This window comes from Wyeomyia smithii, chromosome 2 (assembly GCF_029784165.1).
Source record: "Wyeomyia smithii strain HCP4-BCI-WySm-NY-G18 chromosome 2, ASM2978416v1, whole genome shotgun sequence".
Classification (NCBI taxonomy): domain Eukaryota; kingdom Metazoa; phylum Arthropoda; class Insecta; order Diptera; family Culicidae; genus Wyeomyia; species Wyeomyia smithii.
Window position 1 is genome coordinate 51,347,680 of NC_073695.1, and position 10,905 is coordinate 51,358,584.

The 10,905-nt window shown below is 37.0% G+C and overlaps 1 protein-coding gene across 5 annotated transcripts in view; it reads left to right on the forward strand.

Moving 5' to 3' along the window:
* Positions 1-9,611, forward strand: part of LOC129726201 (uncharacterized) — a 31,296-nt gene extending 21,685 nt beyond the window's left edge. For all 5 annotated transcript variants that reach the window (XM_055682937.1, XM_055682941.1, XM_055682938.1 and 2 more), the window contains 3 exons: positions 6,323-6,403; positions 6,465-6,529; positions 6,586-9,611. In XM_055682937.1, coding sequence (XP_055538912.1) covers positions 6,323-6,403; positions 6,465-6,529; positions 6,586-9,352 — 2,913 coding nt within the window. In that variant the 3' untranslated portion in view covers positions 9,353-9,611. The remainder of the gene's footprint in view (positions 1-6,322; positions 6,404-6,464; positions 6,530-6,585) is intronic.
* Positions 9,612-10,905: the final 1,294 nt, after the last annotated feature.

Sequence of the window (10,905 nt, forward strand, 5' to 3'; positions counted from 1 at the left end):
AAGCACATGCCAACATGAAGTAATTTTCGATACCAGTAGCAATGGTCGAAGTTTGAAACCTAAATGACCTGCAACACCAAGTCCAACAAGAGCTCACGAATATGAACAAAAATGCACAACATAGTACTAGCGAATACTTTAATAACGTTGTACATTGATCGAGCAGTGAAAATTATCTATAAAATAATCTTCTCCAAAGAAAGGTGAAATAACGATCACAAATGTAAGGAAAATGGTAAATAGATGATTCGAAAGAGGTTTCAAATGCTTGATTTCTTGAAAAGGTTTGCGAAAATATACCTGGTACAATCCGTGATTCGATCACAGGACTTAACGTTCAAAAGTTCGGTCGGGATACCATCTTTCTCAGCGGCCTTACGGTTTTTAGGCTCGCTAATCGCCTTTTTATCCTTCTCCTGTGTTGGTCCATACGGTCCACGGTCCACGGGGTGGTCAAAATCGTTAAAAATCTGTCCACGTGGTATGTGGATGGCCCCTAAGCAGGTTGTCGTCATTGTTATTACACATCACCGGCATAGGTGAAATTCTTGCTTCTGACTTTTTTTTATAAGGGATGGGGGAGGGGGGGGGGGGGTTGTTAGTAGCTTAAGTATTTATGATAAATATTAGTAAATAATAATTATGTGTGTCCAATCATAAATGGTGACTTCTCAACACTGTTAGAAAAATAGTAATTTTAATTGTTAAGATTTGTTTGCTTTCGTAATTAGAACTTATCATTCGTAGGGATTAAACCTACTTGTCAAAAAAAGAAGTAAACTTACAACTAACTTAACTGATAACTTATTGGCTATAAAGAGAGCTTATCGTAGCAATTGAGGATTGCAACGATTTTTGTCGGAAATTGTTAATAATTTTATTTGACATAGCTTCTAATGTTTCAACACCAGTAAGTCTATTAGCGAATTTCTTTATTCCACTGTATGCGGGCAAAACTGCCGAGGAATATTGAAACGTCATCGCCCTTTAAGATGCAAGTAAGAAAAAGATGCCAGATAGTTGTTTACGAACTTAGCACGTGCGTCGATGGGTTGAAGCTGACAAATTTTACTGTGCGCTTCGGGCAGCACGGCAGGTCAAAACTGGGTCAAAATCGAGCGAATAAAGAAAGGTTCTGACAGCAGTTAGTGCGCTTCCAGGTCAAAACGATGTGCGCTGGTGGAATAAAGAAATTCGCTATATGTAATTCAAGTGTACCAAACCAAATTTTAAATTAGAAACGATTTTAAGTGTAAAATTTGTTCCAATTTGAATTGCTTGAAACATGGAATGTGCCTGCAACATGGCGTTCATAAGATCAAACATTGCCTGTTGCAGAAAAAAAATTTACATGCCGTTGACAGGCAGTTGACATTAGAAAAAATATTTTCGGTAGCAATATAGGCTGGGGGAAGGGGGTGACACCCAAATTTTCCGCCCCGGGTGTCACCCGATCACGCTACGCCACTGACCCTAACATGGGAATCACTACTGAAGCAAAAAAAGAAAGTAACAAATTTTTGAGAAAATACACTAAGGTCTCGTAAAATGTCGTAAAATGTTTGAACCTTATTTGAATATGATAGTGGTCAATCTAGAGACCAAAATGTAACATTTAAAATTTTGAGTATTTACACCAATAATTGTGATTTTTTTTGAAAACTGATCTATGATCACTCGTGACCTAAAACAGAAAACGTGATTGAAATGAGGTCCATATATTGTACCGTTTTTGAGTAATGCAGGAATGCAATCCGCGTAAAAAAACCGCGTGCAAAAGCCCTTACTGTATACCAGAGTTTTAATGTATAAGTTAAGCTGCTCATGTGTCATTCGAAAAAAAAACACGACACTAAAAAACAATTCATATCAAATTTTGCATGAGTATATTTATGTATTAAAATAACGCGAAAAGTCCAAATTTATGTCATGAAAGAATTTTGTTCATTATTCCGTGCTAATATTTTGTCGATTTATATTTGTTTCGGATGGCTTTCCGCAGCCTGTTCGGCATATAATCGACCAGCTTTTGCCAGGCCTGCTTGGATTCTCTCCCATCGTTTTTGCTGGTTTTTTGATTTTTCCGTACGGACCGTCTTGTTTTACGCCACAGATTATCTACGAGACTAAAGGCTGGTGACTGGGTTGGCCACTTCATGACATCGACCTTGTAATCAGTTAATCATTAATACACAGTTCGGACGGTGTGTTTGGGGTCGTTGTCATGCATAAATTACCATTATAAGCTTTTTCCCTCAGAATTGTTCAAGTAGGACATCTTTTCGCCATTTTGTTCTAGTTTCTGAATGTGCCATAAACAATATCGATAAATTCCCTCAACTACTCTAGTTGATCGAGACCGCATTAGCCCCCCAGGCTAGCGTGAGATATTGTATTGTTATCAGTTAGCTTATTAGATTTTCTGAACTATACGTGAAGATCTTCCGAATAAGTTTTAGGTAAGATGATGTTCTGGAACAATCTACTTGAAATGATATTTAGAAAATTATGAAAAACTGCAGGTTTTCAAAAAATGATAACTTTTTTTCTTGATTTCTAAATGATCGGACTGGTTTCATTGTTTTGGTAATCTTTTGTAGGGTTTATTGGAAAAATCAGATTTTTAAGAAATTAGCTCTTTTGAATAATTAAATTATAATTTAAACTTTTTTTGAATAAATGATTTTTTTAAGTGTAATTTTTTCGGAAGGACAGAATTACTATCTACAACTTTGTCGAAGACGTCACACCAATCAAACGAACCGGAGTGCTTTTTTTCATTTTATACTCATTTTTTTCACAATATTATGAACCACCCTATGCCGAATAAATGAATCACCCTAATGAAACATAAAGTATTCGATGCTAGTTATAGTGTATACCATTATAAGGCTATTTCGAGAGACTAGTGATCAATTTCGAAAGATAAATTCTAAACATTTTGGCATAGTGTAATTGGCAAAGTTGTGAATAATAATTTGTCCTTCCAAAAAAAATGTACCCTGGGAAAAAAAATTAAATAAAAATTATAACTTTTTTTTCTGATTTCTCCATGACCGGTTTCGTTGTTCAGATATACTTTCATAGTTTCTATAAAAGAAATCAGCTTTTTTTAAATGAGCCGTTTTGGATGATTAATTTTTAACTTTCTTTAATTTTTTTTCAAACAATTAATAATTAGTTTTTAGAGTGTATTTTTTTTTTTTTGAAAGACTAAACTATTATCTACAACTTTGCCGAAGACGTCACACCGCTCAAACGAACCGTGTTGGTTCTAAAAATAATTTGTAATCATCAATACCTATCAGAAATAGCATTTTCAATAGCTTTTCAAAAATGAGTTGTTTTTCAAAAAATTAAACCAATAGCACAAAATGGCATCTTTTGCCTATAAAAACGTCTATGCAAAGTTTCAGCCAATGGGCACGTTCACGTTCTGATGATGTAAACTTGACAGAAAATGCATGGTCAAACTGTCAAAACGACGCAAACGCAGAAACAACGAGTCAATTGTGTTGCGTATCTGATTGAGATCCCTATACTCCCATTATCGCTGAATAACATCGATACAGTCTATTGTCCGATTATATAAGCCAGAGCACTGTGTGTTCGATCAAGTGTTAGAAAAGGACATTATTGTGGCCAATAAAACGAATAAATTGTCTGGTACAACATTCAAAAGAAACAAGTACAATGATTTTTCAAACAAAATAAAAAAAACCTAAATTAATCCACCTAGCGGTCAGACTCAGCCTTTCTCATTCAAATTTATTATTTGTAAGAATATATTTACATGAATGCTTCCAATCCAATAAAGGTATATTAACTCTATGGGTTCTAAAATATTGATGTTGTAATTGAAGCATAAAATATAAAATTTTACGTAATGTTAGTGCTTAAGAAATAGCGAAATAAAAGAAATGACCCTTAATTTCGAACAATTTAATAACGAGTGATACCGGCAACGTTCAAATAATACGATACCACATTTAATTCATGTTGGAGCCATATATATTGATTAAAGCAGGTATAGTTTTAAATAGTCTTTTTTTCCAAAACTTTTGAACCACATATCAAATTGTTATGAAGTTTGTTATTTGTAAGTTTGAGAGATGACTCGTTCGTTTGACACTAGTTATGTTCAAAAAAGTCGTGTAATACTAGAGATAATAGACTTTCGTTGGTTTAACAATTTATTACATAACGGTTGCTTAAGTTCGATTATAATCAAATCAAATGGGAACGTATAACGCAGCCAAACTTTGAAACCACGTGTTCAATCATAATTCAGCAGTTAACCCTTAACTAGCCCGTTCATCTGATAATAATATTGATCAAATCGGTTGTGTAGTTTCTGAAATAATGAAGTTTCGTGATTTTCACATTTCGGTACATTACAGACGAAGTTACAGTTCGATTACAGTAAAGTTCAATAGGGTGTTATTAGGCAACTAGACTTATTAATTGACACTAATTTTGTGGAAATCGGGTCAGCCATCTATGAGAAAAGTGAGTGAGTCCGAGTAGTCTTCGGAATATGTTCCTTTTCATAGCTGGATTTCACATTTTTAAACATAACAGGCAAAGTAATAATCCGTTTGCTAAAAAAAATCAATAGGATCTTATGGGGCAACAAGACCTTCCATATGACACTGATTTTATGAAAATCGGTCCAGCCATCTCTGCGAAACATGAGTGAGATTAAATAGTCTCCAGAACACGTTTCTTTTCATAACTTCTGAACCACAAGTTCAATCTTTATGAAATTCAAAAGTTAAGGGTTTTTCAGATAGGCCGTTCAATTGAAAGTAATTTTGTTCAAATCGGTTGTGTATTTTCTGAGATATTGATGTTTCGTGATTTTTACATTTTGATACATAACCTCAAAACTAAAAATCCGATTACAATGAAATTCAATAGGGTCTTATGGGGCAACTAGACCTTTCATTTGCAATTAATTTCATTGAAATCGGTCCAGCCATCTCTGGATCTCATCGAGTGAGATTGGGAGAGCGTTACACACACACGTACAGAAAATGCTCAGCTCATCGAACTGAGTCGAGTGATATACGACATTCGGCCCTTTTGAGCACTTTTATACCTTTAGTTTTTGCAGTGATTGCTATACCTTTCTAGGAGAAAGGCAAAACATATTCCATCAGTTTCCACCGTTTCATGTACTTTTAAGACACTTGGAATCGAAAACATTTTTCAAATATTCAAATTCCATGTACCTCCCGTGTGTGATTTTGCAAATGACATGAAAGCATTCAACATTTTCCGCGAGACACAATCTTGATTTTGGTTGAGATAGTTTTTTTTTTGCACAGAGTAGATTTTGAAACATTTTGAAAATTTGTTTTGTAATATCTTTTCATTTTACATGGTATTTTCTCGAATTCAACATTGCCACCCTAACGACAATGATATAACAAATATTATATTTTCAGGAATTTGTCTAGTGTTATTCAGTGAAAAGTGATTTTTTTCATTTTATCCTCTTTTTTTCACAATATTTTGAACCACCCTATGTCGAATAAAAGAACCACCCTAATGAAACATAATGCATTCGATGCTAGTTATAGTGTATATCATTATAGAGGTTATTTCGAGAGACTAGCGATCAATTTCATTAAATAAATTCTAAATGTTTTAAACTCCACCTCTCACAATTGAAAAAACAACTAAGTCCCAGAGTCGATTTTTTCAAAAAAGTTTTTTTTTTCATATGACACCAGTTCTCGACGTTTCATGCGTTTTTGAGTCATTTGGCATCCAAATTATTTCGGAAACCGAAATTTCACGTACCACGCCCCCCCCCCCCCCCTTGGGTGATTTTTACGGATTTAAAAAATGCCAAACATCAATCGCGTTGCGCCATCCCATTTTAAGTCCGATGGAGTTGAAATTTTGCACAGGGTGTTTTTTCAGGCAGGTGAACATTTTGTATAGGGTTTCTCAAAATGACCATTTCTGTTGGCACCCTAGTGCAGGTATACCTGTTAAGCTTCAATCAAAGTCACTCAATCAGTCAATCACCCGCCGGGAAAGAATTTAATATGAAAATTGGCAGAGCTATAAAGAATTCAAAAATATTTTATTCGGAAAATTATAAAAATATATGAGTGGTAATAACACACATTACATAAAATTTTTGTTCATAATTTTTGACTTAAAATTTTAGACTTGTTTGGAGATTTCAAGTTAATGTACTGATGTCACTAAACTTTTTAGGCTTCACAGAAATTTAAAAAGGGCTGCCAACGGTTGAAGGAATTCGCAAGAAATCCATCAGTACTGAAAAGATTTTATTTTATTCCAGATGGGAAACGTACTATGCAAGGACCCCAAGACAAACAGCTCACCACGAGCTGGCAAAATGTTTGACTATTTCGGCAGTTCTGTAAGTATAAATGTTTTAAATATTCCACTTGATGTTTACTCTAAATCACAATTTCCCACAGGTCTGCCCCAATGGCTTGGGCAAAACCAGCCCCGGAATCAACAAAACCTATCTCGGCCGTCACGTGTAATGTCAGTCACCGAGAATGTTTGTCTTTTACTAACGATTAACCTATTTTTTAGCTTGGAAACTACCTCGAAACCGGGTGCTCTTGATAACTGGCACAATTCTACCCTGATTGTACCAGACGGTGCTAACGGCAATGTCATTGACAGACCACCCGTGGCACCCCCGCGTAAGAAGAGAGCCACACTGGAACGGGGAACCAATCCAAGTCAGCTGAAGGTTAAAAACGGTTTCAAAGATGTTTTTGGACCCGACAGTCGCCGTCCATCCCACGAAGTTCAGATGACGAAGTCAGTATCAAGTGACATTGCGCGTGATACCGTCGATGAAGGACTGCAGGGAAAATCCCAATCGTGCTACGAAATCGACGCGAAAATTGACGCTTTCAGTGATTTTTCTATAATCCCCACCAAAACCGAACTGGAAAAACCACAGGTGGAGGTGAGACCAGAAAATAACCTGCTAGAAAAGGCAACCAAAATAGGAAACCGGAAATCTGACCGTTTACTCGGTGAGAACCTGTCGGATTCCTTATCCTTCGAACCGGTAGCGACGGAAAGACGCAGAAATTCTAAAAAAGGAATGGACGATTTAGATAAAATTGATCGGTTTGTCGAAACAAACGTTTTCAATGTAAAGTCTAAAGCAACAGAGCGTACCAACAGTTTTGGAAAAGACAAAACTCAAAAGATGGGATTGAACCAGGCGATTTCTCCTGTTCATGCGAAAATTTTGGATACCAAAGAATCCAAGCAAGACCAGGAGAGAGAAAGAAAATTAATCAAATACATCGATGATACCGTAGGAAAAGAAACGAATCTGGGTAAAAAGGCGGAATTTTTAATGGCGATGCTCGAAGATTACCCGGAGGACTGCTATCTAGGAATGGTCCCGGTAGAGGAGCCGATAATTGTGCCTAGAAAACGTAAAAGTCGCCACATTTGCGATGAAACCGACCACATGCACGATCTGCTACACAAACACGAAAAGGAAAATCAGCCATCGAAAACGGTGATCACAACAGAAGCATCAATTGAAACTCCTCCACGCAAACCAAATCGCGACTTTGGAAAGTACCTAGGTGTCTTGAACGGTTACAGCGATTCCGACGAATCCAGTTCGACAAGACAGGTTCGTAAACAACGACTACCGACTCGTAAATCTTTGCCGTTGCCTCCACCACCACGTAAACTACCAAAGAGTTTATCGGAAACCCAGCTTCGCGTGAGGTTAGGGAATTCAGCACCTTTAAAACAGACCGATGACTCAGAGAGCATAAAAGCCCACAGCCCTCGAACCTTAAAACGTATCATATCCATGCCAGGAACCACCAATCTCGGAAAGCCGGAATCACGCAGTCCAACTCCTCGGCCAGTATTGATGAAAAGTAATAGCTCCAGTTCATTCCTGATGAAGGACCTACAGAAGGCTCATCTATCGATAGGACAATTTATTCCCGAGGACCATCGCTTTAACGGAGCAGACGAGCTTGTTAAGCCTAAATCACGGCTGAAGATACGAAAGATATCCATAAAATCAAACGAAAGTAATTCTTGTACCGGCACTCCAACTCAGGAAACAATCCCGCCCAAGTTTACGATTGGTAATCGAGAGGTCGTGCGGTCATCAACATTGCCAAATAAAATAGATCCACCGGAAGTACCCAAACGGAACCCGCCCTTATCGGAGGGTACGAATCAACATCCCTTGCTGAAAACAGTCCTACGCAAGCAGCCACTTCCGAGGGAAATACTCGGATATGACTTGGGAACTTTTATGGTATCCTCTCAAACGCTTCATCATCATGATATCACGAATATAATTGAAATGGTATACAGTGCTTGTGCGAGCGAAGAGAATATCATCAAAGAGTTCCAGCAGTACCTGGAAGACCACATTAATGAGGAGATCAATAATCCTAACTCAAAGTATCCCCAGAGCGCGAAACTACTGGAGCTTTTGAATCGAAAAGAAAGTGTCAAGAAACCAGACGAGGTGGAAGATAAATTAGAATACGTAAAGATTGATCTAGTCGTATCGGATGATTCCAACAAATCGTCGGATATTGACGATTGTTTCGATCCCGAGTTTGAGAAGATTGAAAAAACGGAATTAAATGATCAGTTGGCGGACATAGTTCCGGTTAATCCGTTGCGATCGGACAGCAAAGGCAGTGTTGACGACATAAGTGATTGGTTTGAGAGTGGATCCGAAATTGGATCCGGAATTGAAGGTTCTGACAAACTGGGCTCGATGGTTAGTGTGAAGGCGCACGGACCACGTATGGGTAGACGTGAAAGTATTGAAGACGTGGACGATTGGTTCAAGAATCATATCGAACTGTGGCCTGCGAAAGAAACGCTGATGGGTGTTCGCAAGCAGCGTCGAGGATCAGACGGATTAGTTATATACGACACCAGCAGGCAGTATCCATTCGGATCGGCAAAGCAACGGCGAGATTCACTCTCTGCGGAAATGTTTGAAGATATCACCAAGATGCATGAGATCGGTGTTGATAAGGAGAAACAGAGCACCGCTCCAGTGACGTTGGTAAAAACTGAACGTCGTGGTTCGGAAGGCACCGTTTCCTACGATACCAGCTGCAAGTATCCGTTCGGGGAACCAAACACGGATTTTCTGAAAGCGTTGGAGAACACGGAGGACAATAAGATAAATCTAACTAACAACGAATCGAATCTATCAACGAATACCGATAGCAACGAAGAAGAGAACAATAACATAAAGGTCTCGAATACGACAAAAGGCGGTACAGATCATTCCACACTGTTGAAATTTTTGTCCAATGAAAAGTTACCTAATTGAACATTTATTTTATGATATTTTAAACGTCAGTATTATCGCGTGTTAATTTTGCTTTAACACAGATTGTAAGACGGGGGTTTTCCCTGGCATATTCTAACCTAAAGTGTAAGGCTAGATGAGTCACGTGTGAACTGTTTGGTTCAAGTGATTGAAGTTTGTTAACTAAGAGATAATGAATAAAAATTAAAGATTCAGGAAAAGTAAATAGCTATAACGTCATGTTGATGTAGATAAAAATCAAATATACCTTCCTTTGAAATACAGTGTTTATATTTCATTTTGGTATAGGGTAAATTTAAGGGGCTCTAGTAGCCATTTTTTAAAAATTGTCTTCCTTTGTTTTAATAATGCTCCACAATCACAGAGTACCTATGTGTTCAGCAGTTTCAATTTCGAATTGGCAAGAACGACATTCTTACAGTTTTATTCCAGTGATACCTACTCGAGCAGAGATCGTAACAGAAAAGGTGTTTTCAGGGCTGAAAGTGGTCAAACTGGTAAGAACAAGTGACTTTAGTGACCAATATTTCGAAAAAAGTGACCAAAAGGTGACTTCAAAGTATGAAAAAAGTGACCAAAAAGTGACTTAAAAACTCGAAAAAAGTGATTTTTTCTGATTGTCTTGCATAAATCGTTCAAAAGGGAACAGTTTTTTTTCCAAATCATGTAGAATTTTTCAAGAAATAAAATAAATATTTGCATAGCAGAACGTTACGCTAAAATATGAAAAACGTTGATAAACCGATAAAGCTAAAAGCGGTGATGGCAATTCAATAATTCAGGACGCCTCTCAGTATAAAAAAGCAGACATAAAAGACACTAGAGAGCATTTCCAATTTAAAGCAAAGAGATTCGAATCCAACACAAAGGAAAAAGCTGTTTTTGCTCTGCCAATTAAAAATTTAAAAAATATCCGCTAAAGCGTAGTTTTATACTGTTTTCCGATGAGTTACTTATTGTTTCATGAGAAAAAAATATTTTTTCCTTAACTAATGAACACTTTCCAGATTTTCTAATGTTATTTAGAGACCCTAACCCTGTAAAACATTGAATAGGGAAATTGCATAGCTAACACTTGCATAAACTTGCACATACAACCAGCTCTTCATGATGCAGCCGATCGATTACGGTGCCAATGGAATGTATAGAAACGAATTGAGCTTCGATTTTTTTCATCGGTCAAAAAAATAAACCTTTGATCACTACGAGCGTGAAAAAAATCCAATTGAGCTGAAATTTCACGTCTTGGCATAGCAACAGCAGATTGTCCGTTAACATCGTCAAAATCAGTAGAGTAAGCACGGTCGTTTTCAATTGACAATTGGTAATTGATAGCACTGCACTGGTCGACAGAAGCGAAGAAAAATTTTCTAAACTTTAACTGGAAAAATTAAAAAAATTCAACTTTTTTAACCGTTCTACAGAGGAGTAACTCGAGTGAAAACTAGGCCAAAATTATATTCGCTGCTATTTAGCAATATTTTGGGTAATATTTGATTGTGAAGCGAAAATGAATTTGATTTTATTGAGTCATTATTGAGCTGAAAGTCTGT